Below are 26,915 nucleotides of genomic sequence, written 5' to 3' on the forward strand. Positions count from 1 at the left end.
TCAGGTAATATATGAATAGTTAATAGTGATAATTATTAGTCGATAACTTAAAATTAAAGTTACGAAGGTTCCAAACGGGCTGGTTCGAGAAGAGCCCACTAGAAACTCAGCAAGGTTGTTTTTTTTTTAGTTAGGCAAAGAACTATATTTTACTTCCATCAAGATTAATTCAACGGCTATTTAAATCAATATTACTATGACACTGTCCTTCACGTTATAGTGAAAAGATTTCCATGGCAGACGTATTTCCCCCATATTATAGACTCAACGGCAATGTCTACTTATTGTCTCTATGGCTTATATTAATGGTTTAATGGTGTGTAATTTCAATGTCGCGCCTTTCTTATTAAGTGACGTATTTACTACGACTCATGACTGTAGGAAAACGGGTTGACAAAGCTTGGCGCGCATTATTTTACGCGCGTGAGTGTTGTTTGTCATCTCTAAAATAATATTGTTGGAAACATAATGGAACATGGAACAATGGACTACTTCAAAAAAAGACCATCAATGATTGATTTCAAATTAGCCTATTATATGCGATGGCAAAATAATTAATAAATCAAGTTTTAAGACTGTGACACAATATACAAATATAAATACTCGTAACACCTTGTGTAACGTTAAAAAGTTTATCCAATAATAAAAATATAGATTGTAAAAATCACATTTTAAATTATAAGGAATGTCAATCATGTTATTAAAACATAATATTAAAATGTACGGGAAAACAAAACTTCTTAGAAAATTAATAATATTATTTTGTTGCATAATACCTAAACAATTACAAATTAAATCACGTACATACTTCGTGAGAGTATCTTAGACTTAATTATATTATTATTTCAAATAGGTATACATGTAGATTATTATCCGAAACTCATAAGTACTTATTGTATCTTCATAATTTCTATGTAAAATATTTTAACTGTAAAGTTTTATCATAAATTCATGTGTCCAGAAACATTTACTGTAAAGTTTTCAGGAAAAGAATCCTCTCAATAATGTTTAAGTAAAGTTTTCATTAATTAATAATATTCATTGTCAGCCTATTTAAACAGTTGACGACAGTGCCAGCTAACCTATTTTGGTTTTTTTTTATAAAGCTATTAAAATAAACAACAAATCAATTGACAACATGTCATCTACATAATATATGATATCCACCAGTAAGCACCGGATGACATTTGTATTTTGTATCATAATATGTAGTGTAGATAACATTTTGCCAATTGATTTGTTGTTTATTTTAATAGGTTGATTAAATACCAAAATAGGAAATAAGTCAGCTGGTCTCCCTCTTCATAGAAGATGAGATATAGTTAGGAGTATGGCCCACCACGCTGCTTCAATGCGGGTTGGCGGGTCGATTAATAATAGATTTCAGTAATGCTTGTGGAATTCTTAAATAATTGAGGATTCTTATTTAAATATCTCATCAGATAATTGTAATGTAATGCGCGCTAATCTTTGCACAGCATCTTTTATTCATGAATGTGTCACAGGTTAGTGACGTTGAGATAAATTCTTTGATCAATCGTAATAGATATGACGTATTTCCTACTGATATACATTTTTAAATTATTTCTTTTGTTTTGGATTTTCCCCATCGGATATTCTGAAGATTGATGCATAAACAGTCTGTTATTTTTTTTGTTTTCTTTTTTTATTAACGATCTGTTTTAGAGATTTTGATACAATTAATTCGCGAAATATCAGGCTTCACTATGAACCTCTGAAAGTATTTATATTAAAATATATTTTCTTTTGCAAACCCTTCAATAATGAACATTTTGCGTTATCTTCCTTTTCACAACGTAAAAAAAGAGTACTTAGTTTAAAGAATATTTTGCTTGATTGTTTTTGAGGCCACTACACAGGTCAAGCCTATATATAAGATATTGAATTTGGAACTTAAACCCACCATGTTGCTTCAATGTCAATTAGATGACCCTGCATTATGATATCACAAAATAAATACAAGCCTCTAAGTAGTAATCACTTAAGCATTAGGTGACTGTTAGCGTTAAAAATGCTTTTTTTATTAAAAATAAGAATGTTGAGAAAAAACAAAAATACAAATGTGGATAATACCCCACGATATTTTGTACTAGAGATAGGGCATCAAAACTGAAGCGGACAAATGTGCATAATTGTCTTAATTTCATTTAGTCGCTTATTTAAACAACGAAATGTCGAGTTGTATGTTTTGGAAGTGTAAAAACTATATAAACATAAATATATAAAATTTAAGTAAACACAAAATTGTGTGTGTGGAATATCTAAATTCGTATCACTTTTTGAGGTGATTTTGTACGCACGTAACATATGTATAGTATAAAATAATCATTGATAATATCTATTTAATTGCTATAGCCTGCAAAAAAATTCCATTCACAACAACAGAGTAATTATTATCTAGCTACATTTTGCCCTTGGCTTCGCAGATGGGTCTTGGTCGAAAATAAAATCGATTTGACCCAGACTTCAATTTTGAGTCTATAATATTTTTTTTCTTAATACATTTTTGGTAAAGCAGTACCAGCGCCCTGGCCTCCTGTGACAGTGGATGGGCCTAGGCACTATTACAGCCTCCACCTCTCTTATTGCAGTACTTTAATTAAATTAATCAAATATAATTAATTAATAAGTCACAAATGTCTGCCTTACGGAGTGATATAGTCCGAAAATCCCAGCTCTTAAAAATAAAGAATTAAAAAATAAAAAAAAATTAACAGTTCACATTCCTGTGGGGATAGTAGCCTATATTGCTCGCCGGTAATGTAGCTTTCAATTACTAAAAGAAAATCCGTTGGTTTAAAAACCAGCCTAAATTAAATGAAAGTAAATTGGTCAAACCTATTTCAAATAATAGCTAGAGTAACGGACAACATTCATTTACTTATATTATAGATAATACTAGATCCGTAGACAATAATTAGTTCTATATATAGACATGTTGTCTAAAAATACATTACAAAAAACCACAGATCATTATGGAATTTTTAGATCCAAATAAAAAATTACTTTTAATCTATGACGCAGTGCCGGAGAACTTGACAGTGACCGTTCTGTTAAAATCGATTTTTGCACGAAACTAGTTTAGACGTATGTCACGCACACACCTGCAACTGGTCGATTTAATATAAGCGAAAGGAGGTTTTATCTTACTTGATGTTACGGCAGCTGTACGATGCAGACATACGGTGGAATATACGATTATTTCATCTGTGGCATGTAATGACGATTCCGAACGCGGGAAATTTGAAATAAGTACAGATTAGCAATTCTTTTTTTGAAATTGTTGTTGATGACGAGAGTTGAATAATTCTTTCAAACTTTAAGCACGAATTTTGAATTTGGAAAACTGTTTTACCTTCAGGTCATTGACATTTGACAGTGATACTTTTCAGCGTATTATTTTATTAATAGTGCTGTAATTAATTAATTTTTGGTGCTTTAGTGTAAACATTTAATTCTTAAGTGTTTATAAAACCATTTGGTGTAGTGTTATGTTGTATTAAATTTTGTAATTAATAAAAATGAAAGAACTAGTTCAAATTTGGAACAGAGTGACGGGGAAACAGTATGCGTCAGTGAATCCGAATGATAAGGAACTGCGGGATTTGTCGAATAATCGATTAAGAAGGGACATCGATACATCAGCTTTTGAGGCGAATTTGTCAGAATGTGAAGGACTAAATAACAAATTTAATGATGATCTGGAGTTTAGTGAGAGGAAGGATCAGATTATTAATCGATTGTTTTCAAAAAGGCGGCATGGACAACTTACGCGGAAACCTAAATGTAAGTAATTTTGTAACATACCTACATAATTTTGTTTTTTACTGATTTTGTATCATACTTATGGTGTGAATAACATATCTTGTAAATGTTTCTACTGAATATTTACATCCATTACTAATATTATAAAGAGGCAAAGTTTTGTAGATATAGGGGTTATTTTTGTATGTAATGCAGCGATTTTGAAAATTATTTTACCAATATAAAGCCACGTTATTTGTAAGTGTCATAGTCAAAATACGTATATTTATTCCCGTTCGCTAGTTTTGATTAATTTTGAATTTAAAATCACTTATCAAGCATTATTTGTAGCACGTATTTGTAGCAGACTATTAATTTATTTCATTTTTGTGTTGATCTCTCAATATCTTTTATTGGTAGGGTAACAGTAAATAATAATAAGACCAGGTTTTGGGTTGGTTTCTCACATCTGTGAACACTCAGTACATAGAATCATTGGTAAAAATTAGGTAATTTAATTTTTTTGGGAATAGTGGCAAGAATTCTGTCATTTCTGTGAAGAATACAGCCAGGCATCCTTCTGTCACTAATCGAGGTAACTAGCCGCAGTAAAATTTTTTTTGAAAATACCTAATCTAACCAAAATGTAGGTAATAGTTTTCCGTCTATTTATAGACATTTCTAATAATGTTCCAATGGCGGAAATTATGCGAACTGGCCAAAGAAAACCGAATGAAAATGTCTGACAAGACTTTTATCTGTTTCTTTAACAACAGGCAGGTCACTGTTTCGATTTCTATTTGCTTCGTTCATCAATAATTAAAATAAACTAGTAGTCCTAATAGTCTTTGAGCTAAACCGCGGACTGACAGACAGACAGATGGACATGGCGGAACTATAAGGGTTCCTTGCGGACTTCGGAACCCATAAGGTCCTGGCATAGTAATTCCGTTCCGTTCACAGAACCGTGGTTTTAGACCTACTACCGGACAAAATCAATATAAACTTTCAGCCCCTATTTCACCACTTTAGGGGTTGAATTTTAAAAATTCACACATTATATTTCGTGTTTTTTTATAACTTATGAACAAATTTCCAAACCTGTAACTCTAAACATGAAGGACCATACAAACTATTAACACCTATTATTTTATTTTAGGGTCAAAAAGTACCCTATGCTTTGCTCCAAGGTCCCATTATAACAAAATTCCCGTGAAAAGGTAAAAGACAGACAGATAGACTTACTTTCGGATCTATAATATTTGTATGGAAGTCCAGCAGTGGAAGGCCATAGGCTGATATGATAACGATGATCAGAAATGTTGTCGATTTATTTCGTTCACAGATTAGCGTTTTTACTACAAAGTTCCACATAAAATTAGATAAAAATATCCATAATATAAAAATATAATGACCTGTTAAACAATGGAAACAATCCATCATAATAATTGCACTTTAATGGGATAGGCAATTTTAATTCCATTTAAATTCAATTAATTGTAACTGGGCTAAATTATATCAACACAACAATCAATTTACCAAATTATCTACCTGTTTGTCGGTGCCTTTGAATTTTATAATCAAACTTCAAAATCGAAACTATTTCTAGAAATACACATTGTACTAGTTATACTAGTTATGTTGTACTAGTTATGATTACATATTATGATTAAAAAGTTAAAAATCTGACTACAGGAAAAATTGTTTTGATTTTTAAATTGTATATAAAAAAGGTTTTAGTTTTAACATTTTCTGTTCCAAATTACATACAGCTTGATATATAAAAATATAATATGCGTATTTATCATGTTATAGAATATAGTGTATAATATATATAATATATACATACAGATATAATAATTTTCATAAGTTGGGTTAGTTATATTTTCTTTTGAAAAATATATATACATATATTATATAAAAATATATTACATAATAATAGTTTCGCAAACATTTGGCAACGTCAAACACCTGTTTTATTAAATAATCTGCTAACATATTTATTTTTTACTCTTAATAATTGCAATTTATATCTAAAGGTATATAATTATCAGATTTCAAATACGATTTTACATGAAGCTTTTTTCAAACGTAATTTCTTACAACCTTGTGATACTTGTATTTCGATAGCATAATTTATACCCAAATAAAAATACCCAATTATAAAAAATTAACTTTAGTTCGTCGCTATATTTACAACCATCTATGGAAAATATTATATGTTAAAAAAACGCGTGCTGTATTAGGTATGCGTCTAAGTTTATACGGATGTTCTTAGTTTAGTCTATGACAAACGACCGAGAAAAAACAGACATACACTAAAATGTGCGCGAGTGATAAGGGTTCCGTTTTTGTACTACGTACGTTCGGAACCCTAAAAAACGAGCACACGAAAGTATGCGCGGGTTATTTTAATAATTACTAGCGGACGCCCGCGACTTCGTCCGCCCCTAGACCTTATTAATCCAGCCCTTACAGTAGTATCGTTGTAAAAATGGAGTAACTTCTCTCGTTTTCCCAACATTTCCCTTCACTGCTCTGCTCCTATTGATCGTAGCGTTATGAAAAGCATACTATAACCCGCCCAGAAGTATGAAGAATAATTGTACGAAGTTTCGTTAAAATACGTCGAGTAGTTTTTGTTTCTATATCGAACATACATACAGACAGACAGTACAGACAGACAGACAAAAAATTTACTGACTGCATTTTTGGCATAAGTATCGATCACTTATAACCCCCTGGTAATACAGACAGACAGGCATTATTATAAGTATAGATTATATTTTTCATTTATATTGTAGTGCACTGTACGTAAGGCAACATAGACCCATAATAGGAGATTGCTTAGGTCATCAAGTTTCTTTAATTCTGCACCAAGTTAAGTACGATTTTTGCTACGTACTTTACGTACGTACGTACGAAGAGTAGGTATGTGGATTATGTGTGGGACGCGTATGTGAATGGATAATTATTCTAGTACTACGTACTAGTATAATATAATGGTTTATAACACATTAGAGTATAGTTAATATAATGGTTACTCATAATGGTTTCTATTATAAACAATTTAACTTTTAATAGCAAATGTATAATAAAATGCTAAATTTAGATCGCAGGTTTTTGAGTTATTGACGTCCTGCGAAGCGCAGTGGTATGCGCGGTGGATTTACAAGACGGAGTTCCTCGGTTCGATCACCGACTGGACCGATTGAGGTTTTCTTATTTGGTCTAGGTCTGGCTGGTGGGAGGCTTCAGCCTTAGTTACCACCCTACCGGCAAAGACGTACCATCAGGGCTAACTAAAAAAAAAGCTTCGCTCACTTTTAGGTATGTAGATGTTTTCGTCTAATTTTCCTTTTATGCAATGGCATGTAGAAATGGCAAGGCAAGTGGAACAATTGCCCTGGGTGGCATACAAGGCGCAAGCGTGACGATTTTGTCAATAATAATTTGGGAATTGGGAATAAGAAATTTAGGAAAATTAAAAAGTGCCTACTTAATTAAACTCATAAGACATAATGTTGGACTCGCTCGGTTGGACAGTTCTTTCTTATAGATGTATACTCCTTCCGAAGCAGTGTTTAGTCGTATACCTAAGTACGATAAAAATTTTAATAAAACATTTTAACTTTAAAGTAATAAATGTGGGTTTTTAATTATCTGGAAATAATTTTTCACATTAACATGTGTCGTTATTGTAGATAAACTCATGATTGTTATAAACTTTTTTTAATTTTAACTCGTTAGTACAATTTGTTTCTGTGCGTTGTTTTTGGCAAAATATATGCAAAATATATTCGCCACCAATATCCTTTGTCGCTCGGTTCAATAGTTACATTAATTCGATACATACTATAAGAATAAATAAAAATAAAAAAGGCTTATTATTTTGGTTATTTTTACATATAGATAATTGAATTCGCTAAGTATTGACAAACGGTCGAATTTTAATTTTCTTTTTATTCCTTACAAGTTAGCCGTTGACTACAATCTCACCTGATGGCCGCATCTATAAAGCTGAAGAGTTTGTTTGTTTGATTGAACGCGCTAATCTCAGGAACTACGGGTCCAATTTGAAAAATTCTTTCAGTGTTAGATAGCCCATTTATCGAGGAAGGCTATAAGCTATATATTATCCCCGTATTCTTACGGGAACGGAAACCACGCGGGTAAAACCGCGCGGCGTCAGCTACTTTTTTATATATACACAAGGATCATTGGTTACCTAGCTACGCCACTGCTGGGAACCCGTTCACAGTGCCGCGAAAACAACCTAAACCCCGAAAGTTAACCTCACACGAGTCACGCAAAACCTGCGCCAACGGGGTTACAATAACAATGTTTGTTAAACCGCAAGCGAATAACAAATTAATTCCAACTCCGACAGCGGTCAGTGGAAAAATTTCAAATCTCCACAATCTGGTTCTCATACGGATATACTTAGAACTGTTTTGAGATTGGGTTTTTATGAACGTCACACGTGCGTATTAAAATCTGGACTAAACTGTAATAGTACCTAGATATTTTTGTGACAGGGTTCGCCCGGGGAATTACTACCGCGCCATTTTTATTTCTTACTTCTGACGTTAAGTGACGATGAAGTTTAAGAAGCGGACTTTGTGGAAGAAGTACCAGTTTAACCTACACTTACATCCAAAGGTTCCTACTAATACTAACTATTAGTAATAGCCTAATAAGAAGAAAAAGATGAAGAAGAATTAGGAGAACATCCTAGCTAGGTATGGCTTTAAGAACTTTTTTTTTATCAAAAATTATTTGAACAATCGCGAGAAACGTGATCTAAAAGCTATCAAGCTCATACGAGTACCTAGTATGAAAGTTACAGTATAATAGCAAATAAAAGCTTGTAATTAAACATCTATCTAATGGTAATCTAAAGATAATATCCGTTACATTTATAATTTTTATAATTACCTATCTGGTAAGATTGTATGCAGCATCCCCACTTAACCGCCGGGTATCTTCTAGCGTAAAAAATGAGCCACCATTTTTGTCACGCAAAGGTGCTATTAAAATCTTATTTTCTCATTTTTTTTTGCTCTTAAATTCCACTGAGAGTATTTTAGCTTTAAATCAGATCAATCAGTATATTATTTTATAATCTTGATACCTAATTGCATCCGATTAGATATCAAATTAGTACCTATACAGTTTTATAATTTGTACATAATTGCATCAGATTATATATTATTATTATACATATTGAGATATTAAATCTAAATTTTTTCATAAAACGTACCTTGTTCACGATCAATTGCCACGAGATCCTGGATCAGCGAGATACTCAGCTTTTAGTTCTTCTAAGAATTCTTTTTTAAAATTTTCAGCCTAGAGTTGGAAAATTGGTGAAACACCCTGCCTCGGAAAGGATATTAAACCAACGGTTATTATTATTATTAATATGTGATAGTGATCGTTATATATACATTATCATTAAGACTCGTAACCGGCATTAAAACAGCGTGGTGGGTCTAAGATCTATATCCCCTCTCCTGTAAAGAGGGAGGTCTGGTCCGGAGTGGATCGTCAAAAGACGCTCAAGCCTTAAAACAATGCGATTTGAATTTAAATTTGGAATTACACAAATGTATTCTATACTAGCCGACGTAACGCCCCGTAGTTTCACTCACATAGTTTACGTATCCGTGAGAATACGGGAATAAAATATAGTCTCACAAATAACATCGATTTTTAGTTTTTTTTTTTAAATTGTTTACAAGTTAGCCCTTGACTGCAATCTCACCGAAGCGGGCCAACTTGTTAGGAGGAGAATGAAAATTCACACCCCTTTCGGTTTCTACACGACATCGTACCGGAACGCTAAATCGCTTGGCGGTACGTCTTTGTCGGTTGGGTGGTAACTAGCCACGGCCGGAGCCTCCCACCAGCCAGACCTGGCCCAATTAAGAAAACCTCAAACGGCCCAGCCGGGGATCGAACCATCTCCATCTTATAAATCCACCGCGCTCACCGCTGCGCCACGGAGGCCGTCATAAAATAAAGAGTAGTAAAATAAAGAGATTACTCCTTATCCACTCAGTTTACCTCTTTATAATATTTTATCTAGATAGTATTACGTAAACTATTTATCATGTGCATACATTTAGCAGGTACAATTTTTTTCATTATACTAGGAGGTAGGTCATTTGTCATCAACCCATATTCGGCTCACTGCTGAGCTCGAGTCTCCTCTCAGAGGGGTAATGAGGGGGGTTACGCCAATAGTCCACCACGCTGGCCCAATGCGGATTGGCAGACTTCACACACGCAGAAAATTAAGAAAATTCTCTGGTATGCAGGTTTCCTCACGATGTTTTCCTTCACCGTTTGAGTGATATTTAATTTCTTAAAATGCACACAACTGAAAAGTTGGAGGTGCATTGCCCCGGATTCGAACCCACACCCTCCGGAATCGGAGGCAGAGGTCATATCCACTGGGCTATCACGTGCACCACTAAGTTTACCTCTTTATAATATTTTATCTAGATAGTATTACGTAAACTATTTATAAAAAAAGCCCTGATAGCCCAGTGGATATGGCCTCGACATGTGCATTTAGCAGGTACATTTTTTTATTATAGTAGGAGGTACCTGTTACAAAGTCGACTTCGGCGAATTTGAGATTAGAATAAATACGCCTTAATCAAACGATTGCGAAAGTTATGATAAACACACGAACTATTTGGTTCAAGGGGAGAAAAAATAATAGCAATGCCGTCTGATTAATTCTAACATTCTAGAATAATCAATTGCACAACGTTTATTAGAATCTCATAAAAATGTTTAACTACTCTTATAATTAACATAACATCTAAGTTATGGATTGAAAAATTGTAAAACAATAATTAACCCTCCAAGACTATGCTTGCAACTTCCCGCCAATTTAATTAAATGTATTTAATGTAATGTCGCTTGAGATCAAAATCTCCAAAAAAAAAATCTTAAAATTTTTGTTTTTCAGAAAACACTAAAGAAATTCATTTGGTAATTAGCTAGCAATATTAAAAATGACTTTTCTTTTTTAATTCCAGAAATTTGATATCTCTGGAACAAATCAACTGATTTTACGCATTTGCCAGCGATTGACGCAATTTTTTAAGGTCTGATAGCCGGTAAAAGAGACAGATTCATCACTGAGAGGATCCTAGGTTCGATCTCTATCTCTTTAATTGAATCTCGTAAATTATATTTAGCTACGTATTTCTTTATGTCAGAAACACTTGCTAACAGTTTTCTAATACTCTTCATAAATATAAATTAACGGTAATATATAATACGTATACAGTAGGAAGTAGTCTTACTTGGACTTACATACACGACTACGTGCGGATAAGTACTAATAATTTTGCACTATCACTGTCAAGGCGAACGTCCACAAATGTCTGTGTTTAATATATAACTTTCTAGTATTAGAACTTATTACTACTACTGCATGGTATTTACTATTTTTAACCGTCTAGTACAGTACAAAAATGTACAGGTTTTTTTTGTACTAAACGACAAAATTATTTACAGTTAAAAATATTTTTAAAAGCTTTTATACCACCATAGAGTGACGCCACTTATTATTACTGACGCCCTTTCATTAGACCAGGGGTTGCTGTGGAAAAGATAAGTCGCCTTTTTACTAAAATTTCATAAAAAAATGTTAAATGTTAATTAAAAAATACAAACTATATTATTAGTCATGTTTTTTAATATTGTCTTTTTCTATCAAAAACTCTAAGAGCTAAGACATCGTAGTCAAAACATAATACGAGTGTAACCATTTATGGTCCATATTTAGATACTCACAAATAAATCTATTTAATACTTCCCTAAAATAAAAAATCGAGAAACTGTCACTTTCTTGAAATTTTTAGAAAATATTTCAAACTATTATTTTTTTTCCAAACCCTTGAACTTACATGAATTCGTAACGTTGTTAATAAATTAATTAATTATTGTTAACATTGTACACGTTGATAGTGCAGGAGTGAGCAGGTAAGGGTTAATTATAGGGCAGGGTGTTTGTAATTTTCAGAAAATCTTGCAAAATATATATTTTTTCCAAATCCTTGAACTTACATGAATTAGTAACATTGTAAGTTAATAAATTAATTATTGTCAACATTGTAAACGTTGTTATTAATGTATGAGTAAGCAGGTAAGGGTTAATTATTGGACAAGGTGTTTGTAATTTTCAGAAAATCTTGCAAAATATATATTTTTTCCAAATCCTTAAACTTACATGAATAAGTAACATTGTTAGTTAATTAATTAATTATTAACATTGTCACAGTGTTAATAATGTCCGAATGAGTTAAAGGGTTAATTTTGTAGGGCAAGGTATTTGTTTATGTCTTTATGTAAAATCATTTAATTGTTGTCCCACATGTTACATTATACCTATCTTCAATTAGCATACACATATAGTATCTAGTACCATATTAAAATTTTAATCTGTTCCTTATGCTAATAGGAATTCCAGTTCGTATCTCGTTCCATACTGTGTTGAACAGCCGTGTAAAAAGCATTCGTAATGCTATGATGCGTTACACTGCAATTGGATTAGAAAAATGCCATGGCCATTCTATAAAGTAAACAAAGAAGAATGGCTTAAATGGTTATTTAAAAAAAACTTAATTATGTTACAAGTTACATTAGCACGAAGGCCTATGGTGCCCGAGGGATTTGTGAAAAAGTAAATTCCACGCGAACGAAGACGCGGGCGTCCGCTAGTATTTTAATTTTTTTTTTACAATGTCAAAAAAAATATTTTAATGAGCATCAATTAAATCGTTACACTGCAATTGGATTAGAAAAATGCCATGGCCATTCTATAAAGTAAACAAAGAAGAATGGGTTAAGTGGTTTTTAAAAAAAATACTTAATTATGTTACAAGTGACACTAGCACGAAGGCCTATGGTTCCGAGGGATTTGTGAAAAACTAAATTCCACGCGAACGATGTCGCGGGCGTCCGCTAGTATTTTCATATTTTTTTTACAATGTCGAAAAAAAATATTTTAATGAGAACAAAAAAAAGAAAGAAATAAAAAAAATAATTTAGTAGTTTTGGAGATGACGACATTGGTTTGCATAAATGTCTTCTCACCTGAAACGTATAGCCTACGTACCTTATCGTCGTTTATTGAAATTAATCCATTTACTAAAACAATTTTTGGTGTTCAAATTTAATACAGTTTTACGAACTGTAATATTTTTAATAAAACAAGAAAATAATCACATTTTACCTTGTTTTGTTTATAGTTCTAAATTCTATAATCGATAACCAAAACACATAATTGCCATTGCGTTGGCACGTGACAAACTCTACAGGTATTGGAAAAATATACTTTGTTAACTTGACATCATGAAACAGTTGAAATATAAGCCATCATGGCCGACAGGCGTTTTGTCCCGTATTGTCAAAAGAGAATTAAAAATTAAATTTTTATGCAATCACGGCTCAAAAAAATATTAAATTTTTTTTAATCTAGTAGAACAATAATAACAATAATATGCTCCCGACCGACTTTTCAGTCACGGCGGCTAATCTCATGGTGAGATTAACCATGTACGCAGGAGATATTATAGTGCACAAGTGTATGCACAAGCACAGGTGCACTCTCTCTTCCCTCACTCACGAAATCCGATGGGACGGCAGACCGACACGACCGGTGAGAGATCAGGCGCAGGACCGATGGCTTTACGTGCTCTCCGAGGCACGGGGGTGTACTAACACTGCCAACTTTCCAACTCCAGGCTGCTATTAAGATTTTCCTTGTAAGAAAAATTCCAATAACCTATTTTTTTTTTGTTGACCTGACCCGGGATTCGAACCCTGGACCTTATTGTCCGTAGCTGAACCAGCTAACCACGTGACCAATGAGGCAGTAGAACAATAATGAACAAATAAAGACCATTTTAAAAAAAAGTGTCAACTAGCCTATTTACACATTACGGTTGGCACGTGACAATGTCTACAGTCAACAGAAAAGTGCATAAATAATTGTATTAGGAAAATCGCATGTATCAGCAGTTTCCTTTAATTGCTAATTACGAATTGGTACGTGAGATCTTTCTCAATATGGCGGCAATTTCTCAGCAGTCTGGTCATGTCAAGGAAAATAAAAGTGTTTTGTAAAAACATCACGTTGTTAGCATAATCATTATCGGAAATAGTAACATGATTAATACAATATAATTTAAAGTAAAATATGTACATAATTTAGAGTGATAAAGAATACGAGAAAACAAAAAAAAAGTGGTTTTTTTTGGTTTCAAAAATGTTATTTTTAGAAACCTGTTGCTGTTTTTATTTTGAAAGAAAAATAAACCGCATCCAAATCGGTTTACACGTTTAAAGAACTGTTATGCTAAGACTGATACACATAGGAGTCTATAGAGGTATTTTTTTGCGTTAAAAATTAAAAAATTTAAAGTACGAAAAATTAAAAATTGTATTACTTTTTTTTTTCAATTTAATTTTGATTAAAGACTATAGAATTTAAAATTCCAAGTTACTTTTAAAGATTTTTGTTTCTACGCAATAAAACTCAATATATTTTATTTTAATTAGGAAAAAAATACTTATAACGTTTAATGACTTATAAATTATATTACGTATCAAGCACAAAGCAAAACAAATGATCTTTTGTAATAATAAAAAAAGTTACCAAGTTAAAGTTAGTTATCAACTGGATATTACCAGATTAATTGTATAATGACTAGTAAAAAATATTTGAAGTCTAAATTATAATTAGTACAAAATTGAAAACTAACGTTTGTTGTTACGAAAAGTCTCCGAAACTACTGGACTGATTTTAATTCTTGTGCCGTTGAATTACGTTGGTGAAACCACGGGGTTCTGTTAGTGAGACATAAGATCATATTGGGACCAATGGTGTATTCCTTTCCGGACATGGAATATCGTCTGGGTCAGTGACGTAGCTAGGTAACCAAGGGCCCTGGTGCAATTAAAAATGCACCGCTAGGTACTATCGAACTGGTTAAGTTTTATCACGTTAACATATAGTTAACGTAAAAATATGCAAAATATACTTTAAAATGTTAAGCTGCTTTATCATTAACTATTTTTAGTGCGTGTAATAAAATTAACAGTAACATAAAGACATAAATTATAATTATAATTTTATGTAGGCAATAAAATTAAATAGAAAATATTAAAGGGTTTATTTTAGCTACCATGATTCAAGTCAGGTTGTAATCTATCGCATTTATTTTTAAAATAGGAGAAATTTTCGAAAATTCAGTTAGATCGGGATTTTCTGGTAAGATTTCGAGGGCCCCTGAGCTTAAGGTCCCAGGGGCACTGCACCGCCTAGCCCCTATGTAGCTACGTCACTGGTCTGGGTCTGGGTTACGTTAGAAGTGGGCACTACGCCGGTAGACCAAACTTCCTCAAGATCGATTCAGCATTTGTGCAAATCGATTTGCATAGGCGTAACGTAAACATGCAGACACGTTTTCGCACATGTAATATATTATGTAGATTTAAATATGATAATAGATTTGCGAAATGTCGTAAATACTGACCATCGTCATTGAATATAACCGGTTGCGATATTATAAATATATATTGGCGATGAAATTCTGTACGAAATTAGTGTAGGTAATTTATTTAGAAGTATTATTTATGTTACAGTTAAAAATGAAAACATGGTAAAAGTAAAAATGACTGGTTGAAGGTAATATGGAAAAATGGTAAACGTAGATTTAACCGGTGACAAATATTTGATCTTGATAAAACAGTAATAATATTCAGAAAATATAAAATAGTAGACAATATACGGAGCTTGCCTAGAATGTGCCTATTGAGTTTTTATTTAAAGGTATAGGTAAAGATGCAGATAATATGTCAGAAAGACTACTGGTTATTCCATATCTTCACAGTGCTAATCATAAACAATCAATTAAAACATGTCCAGGATGAAGGAGGAACTAGATCTAAAAGGTCCTAAAAATCAAAATCGGAGTTACATTTTGTTATATTTATATCTTGTTCATGAGATACCTACAATGTCTCACTGTCAATATCTTATAATTTCCTAAAACATATAAAAATTAATCTATACCCACTTCTATACCAAAACTGTATTTTTTTTACCACGCCACGTTATTTGCGAGTATCTTAAGCTATATTTTATCCCGGTATTATAATTTCCTAAATACAAATATAAAATTTATACAATAGGTTAAAAGGGCGCCATTATGTTATAAAATCATTAAAAGCCCACTACACGAACTTTACATGTAACATGCCAACCTATCCATAAATAATAATTAGTTTTTTACTCATAGCTCATAAGTATATTAGACGGGTTAAAATAATATTAAAATCTATTTTCGGATTGATACGAGTATAAAAATACAAGTCAAGAAGCTTAAATTAACTAAGCGGAAATTTTTGGTGGCCAATTTTTTCCTTCCTGTCTATAAAGATGCATTTTAGAGCACATAGTAAACTAGTTTTTTGGTCTTCTTATATGGCATACGTTGTAAAATTGCGACTTTGTTTGCTTACCTTTTTCAAATCAAACCAAATCAAAAATCATTTATTTCAAGTAGGCTCAGTTTACAAGCACTTTTGCCACGTCAGTAGACTATTTGTAAAGATTCTACCACCGGTTCGGAAGGCAGGTTCTGCTAAGAAGAAACCGACAAGAAACTCAACAGTTGCTCTTTTTAAAAAATCATACAACATTGTAATTTATACCTGATGACAACATTACAATTTCTTATAGTTTTACTTCCTGTGTGAAGGTGGAAGCTGATCCAGCATTTTTATTATACTAGGGCCCAAAATAGTTTGATATTTTTAAAAGGGTTTCTTTAACGTTAGTTATAGACTACCTATGATGTGCCTCTTTGGTTCCGTGGTAGCCTTTGAAGCTTCCGATTAAGAAGTGGGTACCAGGTTAGGCTGTGTTATTGAACTATTCTTTTTTTTTTAATCCACAAAAAACAGACATACATTAAATTGTTCCTATAATATTTTAATGCCGTGAAAGACGGCCAAACAAACAACAGACAGACAGACACACACACTTTCACATTTATAATATTAAAAAGTATGTATAAATCTCTTGACGTCAGTTAGGTATGGTCTAAGATCCAAATTAAAAACGACCAAATAGTTTGAAACGAAACAAAACGAGAACTACGCGGGTTAAACCGCCTGCTAGTTTGTTATAAAACACTTTTCATCCAATAAACAGATGGGTGAGCGTCGTTTCTAATTCGGATCTTGTACTATAAACGTGATAGCCCAGTGGATATGACCTCTCCGGAGAGTGTGGGTTCGAATCCAGTCCAGGGCATGCTCCTCCAACTTTTCAGTTGTGTGTATTTTAAAAAATTAAAAATCACATGTCTCAATTGGTGAAGGAAAAAATCGTGAGGAAACCATACCAGAGAATTTTCTTAATTTTCTGCGTGTCTGAAGTCTGCCAATCCGCATTAGGCCGTGGTGGACTAAGGCCTAACCCCTCATTCTGAGAGGAGACTCGAGCTCAGCTGTGAGCCGAATATGGGTTGATGACGACTATAAAGTGCACACAGACATACAGGGCTAATGTGTTTACAAAACAAACATCGTTAGCTTATACTCATTACCTATAGTGGAACTATATAAACCTTGAACGCTATTTATGTAAATAATAATTCATGTTTCACTTATCAATCACACTAATATTATAAAAGCGAAATTTTGTGTGTAAGTGTGTATGTTTGTTCCTTCTTTGTACTGCAGCTACTAAAGCTATTTATGTACCTAATCATGTAACACTTTTTGTATTTTGTACAATAAAATTAAAAAAAAAAAACACAAAAACACTTTTTGGCTGAAATTTCGAATGGAAATAATGTCTGGATCAACACATACTTTTCATCCCGGAAAAATCCATGGTTCCCGCGGGATTTGTTAAAAACTGAATTCCACGCTAACAACGTTGCGGGCGTCCCCTAGTGAATTATTAGTTCGGACCAGTGGTTCCTGAGATTTGCGCGTTCAAACATTCAAACAAATAAACTCTTCAGATTTATAATATTTATAATATTAGTATAGATTAAATAGTTCTCACTAACGATAGAAACAAAGACATGTTAAAACTATTACTAACTCATCTAGATAGTTTCATTGCATTTTTTTTTAAATATTCACCAGATCTTTGAAATATGACCTAATCCTGTTCGTATATAATTAGTCGGAAAAGACTGCGTTCGGAGTGGGTAGGTCAATAGACCAACGGACGGGGATCGAACCACCACCCCTAGGTGATGAATCCGGCCCATTTACCACTGAGCTATTGGGGTAACATGAATAAACACAATTATGTAGATAATTTGCACTCGGCCATAATATTATGTAATAATGCACGGACATAAGGGTTCTATTTTAGTACATAGATATAAATAGAGCCGTGATAGCCCAGTGGATATGACCTCTACTCCGATTCCGGAGGGTGTGGGTTCGAATCCGGTCCGGGGCATGCACCTCCAACTTTTCAGTTGTGTGCATTTTAAGAAATTAAGTAAATATCACGTATCTCAAACGGTGAAGGAAAACATTGTGAGGAAACCTGCATACCAGAGAATTTTCTTAATTCTCTGCGTGTGTGAAGTCTGTCAATCCGCATTCGGCCAGCGTGGTGGACTATTGGCCTAGCCCCTCACATTCTGAGAGGACACTCGAGCTCAGCAGTGAGCCGAATATGAGTTGATAACGATATAAATTAGCAGTAGTAGGTATACTTGTAATATTAATAAAATTAACACATTTTAATTGAATTTTAAAATTCATAGCTCTGCAAATCCTAATGCCTTTTATTTTAACATTGGTATAATTTTTATTACTCCACGAACAAAAAATACACTACCTACCAGTAACTACCATAAATATAAACTTCAAGTTATAAATCTAAACATAGAAGGTCCTTTGTAAAATAAAATTGTTGTTTCGGAGTTTCCCATATTATTATAATTATTCTTGATTTCTATGTTTGTGTTTATGCACTTTAATAAGTGGAATTTGAAAGAAGTTATTTATAATATTTTTGTTGTGTTGTTACTTCCAAATTCAGTTTCTTTTTACATCACTCGGGAGCCATAGATTTCCGCATTAAAAACTAGCCTACCTCTATAACCTCTTCTATCTGCAAGTAAAAGCCCCATTAATATAGATTCAGCCGTTCCACAGATTATCCCGGGCAAACAAACAGACAAACAAAAATGTTAAAATGGTCTTGATAAAACAGTTATTCTGAAATCTCAGACAGACAGTTCAGTTCAGTTTTAGTTTCATTATGATGATTGTCATCACTCCATCATATTAAAACACTACTTTAAAAACACATCTTAAATCCATAGTAGTTTGTTTGTTATAATTTAACTCCAAAACTACTCAGATTTTTAGTATTCTTTCACCGTTAGAAAGCTACATCTTCACCAAGTAACATAGGCCATATTATATCCCCGTATTCTCACGGGAAAGAGAACTACGCGTGTGAAACTGAGGCGTCTTCTAGTATAATAGAATATTATTCAACTTTTCACCATCTTCAGAGGAATTTTAATTATTAAACCAATATGATTAGTTAGGTATTGGTTTAGTGACATCAATACTATTTAAGGAACTAATATTAGCCGGTTCTTTGGTAGAAAGAGAGCCTGAGATAGCCACACTTACCTCACTTATTAGGTATTACTAGTTCTTTTGATTTTAACACAAAATTACTGAACCGATTTGTGTAAAAATTAAATGGGACCAATCTAGAAGTAGGTACACTCTTCTAAACAATATAATTTTTATTTTTTACAAGTTAGCCCTTGACTACAATCTCACCTGATGGTAAGTGATGATGCAATCTAAGATGGTAGCAGGCTAACTCGTTAGGAGGAGGTTGAAAGCCACACCTCTATCGGTTTCTACACGACATCGTACCGGAAAGCTAAATCGCTTGGCGGTACGTCTTTGCCAATGGGGTGGTAACTAGCCACGACCGAGGCCTCCCACCAGCCAGACCTGGACCAATTAAGGAAACCTTAAAAGGCCCAACCGGCGATCGAACCCAGGTACCCCGTCTTGTAAATCCACCGCGCATACCACTAATTATTTTAATTATTATTAACAATTAAGGTCACAAACACAAAAATAATACATAGAATTAAGAAAACTAATGCATTGAATTGCATTGAATATTTTCTTTCATTTCCGTCAGGGTACAATAATCCTGGGCTCCATATAATTTTGGACCATCTCCTTTCCAGCCTTTCATAAAATGTGGTATGTCTGACCATCACAAGTTCTTAGTCCATGGAACCATTGTAAACTTTGTGTATCGTAACACAATAAAGGCTGATCATCAATTATTTATGAATTCCTTTTTTTTGTTCGTTTACTTAATTATAGGATTTAATTGTACTGTCGTACTCGTAGGTACTATCCATAACTGTCTATTCATTAACCACTGACGCAAAAAAGGGGACATCATAGCACCTGAACGGATGAAGCGAATTCAATTTAGTTTTTAACGTGACAACGTCATATAATTTGATGAAGCCGGCTGCACACTCGAGAAAAGATGACGTCATACGTCGTTCCCTCGCTGTATGGTTGCCAACTTTTTTACAAGAAATAAAGTATATTCTGGTCTATAAAGATTATTAACCAGTATTTTAGAAAAATCAACATTTTCTTTTGAAAAATGCAACCATTCCATCAGTATTTTCTCATGACGTAGTCACGTTCAGTGTGAGTTCAGTGCAGTCAGTAAACCGACTTTACAGACAACCGATTTTTTTTATATATTAAATGTGACTTTAAGACATGTTTGACTTAACATGATGTTTGTTTAAAAGTTGTGGGGGGTAAAAGTGGGGAAGAATGACCGAATATCTGCACGTTAGTGGGAAAATCAAATGAAAGCGCACTGAAAGAGAATATTATTGTCGACTTAATCAAGAGTGTTCTTAGCTATATTTGATGAGAAAATTGGTCGTGGGAAAATTGGGACATGAAAATCCGTTGTCAACTGAGAACATCAATTCTACATCTCGGTCTTTGCGATTCTGTTGAAGATGATCTGTCATAGGTATTATATAACGATTTATTTATTTTGCTATCGTCCGCGAAAAGCCGACGAACCCATGCGACAACGTCACCCAGGTCCGACAAAATACTCTCTACGTACGTTTCACTCCGAAACCGGAGCATACTCAGGAGATGTTGACTCTACAACGTGCAATTGCAAAGTATCTTTATAGTATAGTATATAGTATATAGTATAAGTATTGTCATAGGTATTTTTTTATAGGTTTTTATTTGAAAGGCATTAAGTAAATAATTTTCGTTGAAGCAGCTCAAGTATTGCAAACTTTTCTGTTAAGATGTAAGGAATTTCTGTCATAAAAGTCGTAATTTAGATTTCATGACCTTCGAGGATACCCAGTGGGTATGACCTCTGCTTCCGATTCCGGAGGGCGTAGGTTCGAATCCGGTGATGATTAGGGCAAGGTCTACATATAAGAGAGAAGATATAGAGCTTAGATCCACCATGCTACTCCAATGCAGCCTGCTAATGGGCGGGCAGAATAATGTTTGACTTTTTTAACCGACTTCAAAAAAAGGAGGAGGTTAGCTATTCGTCTGAATATTTTTTTTAAACCACCATCAGATGATAATGATAAAACACCTGCTCTCTTTATCGAGCGACTGACCATTCTTTAATAACTTGACGGTTCAAAAATGCTTGTAGACTAAATGAATTTTGAGTGTTGAGTCATGTTAATTCGACAAATGTTAAATTAAAAAAAATATAAGACAAAGTGTGAAAAGGCTCTTACAACGCGCCAACCCGTCTCCCCTGGATACAAAATAATCTAATAATATTAGCATAGTGGAAAGGTGCTATTGACTTTTAATAGTCCTAGTTTTCAATGGAACCCGTTTAGATGAGTCGCATGTACGACACGTGACTTCTTACCACCTGTGACAGTTATTCATAGAATAATGTAATAAGCGTAGACAAAAAAGATATAGACAACTGTTCAAAAGATGTTCAACTATTATTTTTTTAAAGCATACAATATATTTATTATTAACTAGCGGACGCACGCGACTTCGTCTGCTTGGAATGCAGTTTTTCACAAATAGCCGCGGGAACCATGGATTATTCCGGGACTTATCTTTGTTTTAAATTTCAGCCAAATCGGTTCAGAAGTTGCGGCGTTAAAGAGTAACAAACATTCATACAAACTTACGCGTTTATAATATTAGTAGAACAATAATTGCCAAATCGTTTGACACGTCTATGTATTGTCGCCTAAAATAGTGTACGCGTCATGACACATAAGAATGAATCACCTAGATCACATTTCTTTGCAGATAACACGAAATATGATTCAAAAATAATTTATTTCAATTGGGCTTAGTTAACAAGCACTTTTGAAAAGTCAAGCTATCTCATGTTTTAGTGGTGGTAAGTAAAATCAAAAACTTAAAATTAAGGTTACGTGGGTTTCAATTATGGGAAATAATTTTTAGCTTTTGCTTCGTAATGTGTTCGCGGCTAGTTAGATAATATTTTCGCCATAGTTCACTTTCGTTACGTGTTCGCCACGCATTGTGCGAATGCGTGATATGCTATCTATTCGTCTATTCATTTATCTGTCTGCGTTAATGGATGTGTTGTGTACTATTATATATTTAATACATAACACACCCATAATTAAAGTGTATTATATTACACAACAGTTAAATGCTTGGAAATTGTTTCACTACTATAATTTTATTTCACAGATCGTTGACGTTTAGTTGTTCTTAATTGCATTTTTCCTGGTTTATTATTTTTTTTACAACAGGAAAACATCCAACATTTACTTGAATGGCTGATACAGGAAGTGCTATGTTTCTGTATTAAGATAACTAAAACTTGATTTTTCTGTTCTTTACGTAAACTATGACGAATTAGAGTGTCGATACCTTAAAATATAGTTTAGATATATATTATAACACAAAAATAAACATACGTGATAGCCTACTGTATATGACCTCTGCCTCCGATTCCGGAGGGTGGTGGGTTCGAGTCCGATCCAGGGCATGCACCTCCAACTTTACAAAAAGTGCATTTTAAGCACCAGAAGAGAGATTGTGGATAATAATTTACTAATTTTGCTTTCACACGTAAAGGGCCCCTTGTAATCCAGGGGCCCCGTAACATTGATACGGCTGATACGGCGGTAGCTACGCCCCTGAGTGGGTAATAGTTTAACAGCCAGGGGTCAAACCCTTGACCTATTGAATGCGGCCTTTACTGTAGACCTGAAGCTTAAAATTGACTAAACAATTGACTATAGGTATATGAACTAAATAATATTAATAATAAAATCATAATAAATTCATAATAATAATCATAATAATAATAATAAATTCAGCTAAAAAAGAACAAATTAAAAAACAAGAAGAAATTACAAACTAATACTAACAGAGCTTACAAGCTACTTAAAGATACCTACTTAAATTACAAAGTTCCTCTGTCTGTACTTAGTATAATAATATAATAAAGAGATTCAGCTGAATGGGGCGCTGCCTCAGCTCGATACTACAGTTGAGAGCTGTAGTGCTGATTTTCAGGCATGACCCCAGGGTGAGCTCACGGACCGATCGGAAATACATTTACTGCAACAATAATTATTAAATAATAAAATTATATAAAATAATATACGATTAGTACATAATACATATTAATCTTACATTACCAAGCTTATAGAAAAAGATTAGGAGTAATAATAAATAGGGGGGGATCCTAATATAGAAAAACAAAAAAGAAAGGACGTCTAAGTTAAACAAAAAACTTAGTTATGAATTAATATTAGGTAGTTGTAGGTATATGAACAAAATTTTATGAACAAAAAGTTTTAAGCGTTAATTTGAGATAACTCCGAGAATTTGTACGAACAACAATACACGATGATTATGTTATTGCAATGCAAAAAAACATTGACGCGTGAAAATTATCTACAAGCATCTATTTTGATACGTGAAGCGTATATTTGAGATAGGTATAATTAAGAAGGATAAAAATGTTTTTAAGAAATTAGATATCACGTATCTCAAACGGTGAAGGAAAACTTCCTGAGGATACCTGCATATCACAGAATTTTCTTTGCGTGAGTGAGTCTACCAATCCGCATTGGGCCAGCGTGGTGGACTATTGGCCTAACCCCTCTCATTCTGAGAGGAGACTCGAGCTCAGCAGTGAGACGAATATGGGTTGATAACGAAAAATGTTATTTAGATACTATACACATACAAGTTGATTTAAAAAAACTACCTACGTAAATTGACTACCTAAATCTAAACCTAAATAATAAACTACCAATAATAAAAAAAGGAAATAAACTAAATTTAAATGATAACTAAAGACGTAGAATCCGTCCGAATCGCTGTTCATTGGTAGTGTCCAGAGGGCTGGCAGTATTGGCACTTTGTATGGCAATACTGCCCGCCTAGCCAAGTGGCAAGTCGATTCTCTTTCTACGATTGCTAACGCTTCTAAAACTAGAAAAATGTATGGGAATGACAGATCTTAAACACGTGACCTGTCGATAGCAAATGTCATCCCGATACATATTTCTAGTTATCGAAGCGTTAATCACCCCCTGATAGTTATTTTGGAAATATATTTCATGTACAGAATTGACCTCTCTACAGATTTATTATCTATACTTATAATAACATAACACACACAATATTATTACAACGAATTTCACGCGGACGAAGTCGCGGGCGTCCGCTAGTAAGTATATAGATAAATAACTGTCCATAATTGCTTACCAAAAATCTATATCCAATGGGTGGACGTCAATCGGATGTAATCATGATGAACATCAAAGGAATCTCTCGATACAGTTACATTGGTTGCAAGGTTAATGGCAAGATTCGTACATTGACCTTTGATATCATGGTTTTGATTTGTAAATACTTATTGTTTTGAAGGCTAATTACTAAGAATATTATAAGGAAAGAGATAATGAAGTGTGTAGGCATACCCAAGAAAAGGTAGTAGATGAGTTTATGTTAAAAATAAAATTGCAATGCAATGCAAAACTCTATCTAAATCAGGATAGTGTTTTTTTTTTTTCAAAATATTGCGGACATCAATATCTATATGAACTATTATGTACTAGCGGACACCCGCGACTTCGTCCGCCTGAAAATCAATGTAAACTTTCAATCCCTATTTCACCATTTTAGAGCTTGAAATGAAAAAAAATTGAATTTCGTATTTTTTTTATGATTTAAGAACAAATTTTTAAAACTGTAACTTTAAGAGTTATAAATATAAAGTTACTATGGAAAGTCCTACATTTTTATATATAAATGAATGAATGACTTTCCATACAAACTTTCAACCCCTATTTCACCCACTTCTTACTTTATTTTCGCAATAAAAAGTATCCTATAACCATATCCGTATTATGGTCTTAAGCCGTGCCAAGTTTCATTTGAATTCATTTAGAAGTTTCAGTTTGCGTTTTCCGGTGCGGGGTTTCCACTCCGGCACTTTGGGACCCTAACTATAGTACTTTTTAATTGTTAGTTCTACCGTGGCTAGTTTAACTTCGTATCTTGGCTACTATTATTTATATTCATATATCGGACAATGATTTAATACTTGTCTAATTTTCTGATTAATGTTGTGGTTACGGAACCCTAAAATATTCATATATAACCGTAACTGGCGCATGGAGAAACCCATTTTTTACACTGTGTTTTGTTCTCTCGAGTATCTCTCAATAATTTCGTGCGTGCTGATTTTATAAAAAACGGTTCTTTGTATTTATAAAATACGAGTAATAACGGAATATTAATAAAATCATCTCTTAAATATAAATCTTGTTTAAACATACAGTCTGTATACAACATAAAGAAAGACATCTTGTCCTCCGGTTCCAAGTAATTGAGTGATCAATTACTTGGTGTTCAGGGCTCCAGACTGAGCAACCTCCTCACAATACTTGTCGTCTCAAGGACCAAGATAAAAGAGAGAGAGAGAGAGAAGAGAAGGCTTTCTGTATCCGACCCTTGATGCAGCAACCAAGCGAAAGCTTCTCAAGATGCCGGTTAAAGCTTTTCGCTGTAAGAGTGAAACGACTAAATTTATAAATAGCGCAGTTGTCATTTGTAGAAATACTGGGATAAAAAATAGATGGTACTCATAAATAATGTGGATTTCAATTGAACTTGCAAAATCCGTTTAAATCAATACATCCAGAGATTACCGCCTACAACATCACAAACTTTGCCTCTTCAAAATATTTAATCTTCAGTTATTTAAATTTACCTTTTAAAATAAATACAAATCCGAAGTTAACAAAACTTTACTAAATTCCAAATGCATCCAAAAAATAGTAAGAGGAATTTATTCTTTCTTAAATTCATAGATAACTTTTATCTATCGTATATTTATATCCGTTTAAGGGCCTTAGTTATTTTAATAGGTAAATTTATAAAATACATTCTTATCTTGTTTACTTATATTTAGTTTATAGGTCGAATTTTGTGCTTGACATAAATATAAATTTAATGTCGAAATAAATTGACCTAATAATAAAATAGCATGACAACAAAACATATGTATTCGAGTGTTAGTATTACAAATATCTTTGTTAATATTTTTTAAAAATTGAAATCTGAAAATATATTGGCTTATATTTGAGATAATAGCGAACTTTCATTCGAGCTTAACACAGAACCTCATTGAGATTTTTATTCATAATTCATCATCATTATCATTTATCAACCCATATTCGGTTCACAGTTGAGCACGAGTCTCCTCTCAATATGAGAGGGGTTAGGCCAATAGTCCACCACGCTGGCCCAATGCTGATTGGCAGACTTCACACACGTAGGGAATTCAAAAAACTCTCAGATAAGCAGGTTTTCTCACGATGTTTTTCCTTCACCGTTTGAGACACGTGATACGCGTGAGACACGCTCCGGACCGGATTCGAACCTACGCCCTCCAGAATCGGAGGCAGAGGTCATATCCACTGGGCTATCACGAATTTATATTAAGTTTTAATAAACAAACCTACATACCGTTTGAATATAGAACCTCA

The 26,915-nt window shown here is 33.3% G+C and overlaps 1 protein-coding gene across 3 annotated transcripts in view; it reads left to right on the forward strand.

The window, feature by feature from the left end:
- LOC112045115 (scavenger receptor class B member 1) overlaps nucleotides 1-26,915 on the forward strand; it is a 67,707-nt gene that overhangs the window by 23,392 nt on the left and 17,400 nt on the right. The window contains exon 1 of one of the 3 annotated variants that reach the window (XM_024081195.2): nucleotides 3,188-3,807. The exons of the other annotated variants lie outside the window; for them this stretch is intronic. Within the exon in view, the coding sequence (XP_023936963.1) occupies nucleotides 3,543-3,807 (265 nt within the window). The 5' untranslated portion in view covers nucleotides 3,188-3,542. Of the gene's footprint in view, nucleotides 1-3,187; nucleotides 3,808-26,915 lie in introns of those variants that run through there. 3 annotated transcript variants of the gene reach the window in all.

The sequence above is a fragment of the Bicyclus anynana genome, chromosome 8 (genome assembly GCF_947172395.1).
Source record: "Bicyclus anynana chromosome 8, ilBicAnyn1.1, whole genome shotgun sequence".
Classification (NCBI taxonomy): domain Eukaryota; kingdom Metazoa; phylum Arthropoda; class Insecta; order Lepidoptera; family Nymphalidae; genus Bicyclus; species Bicyclus anynana.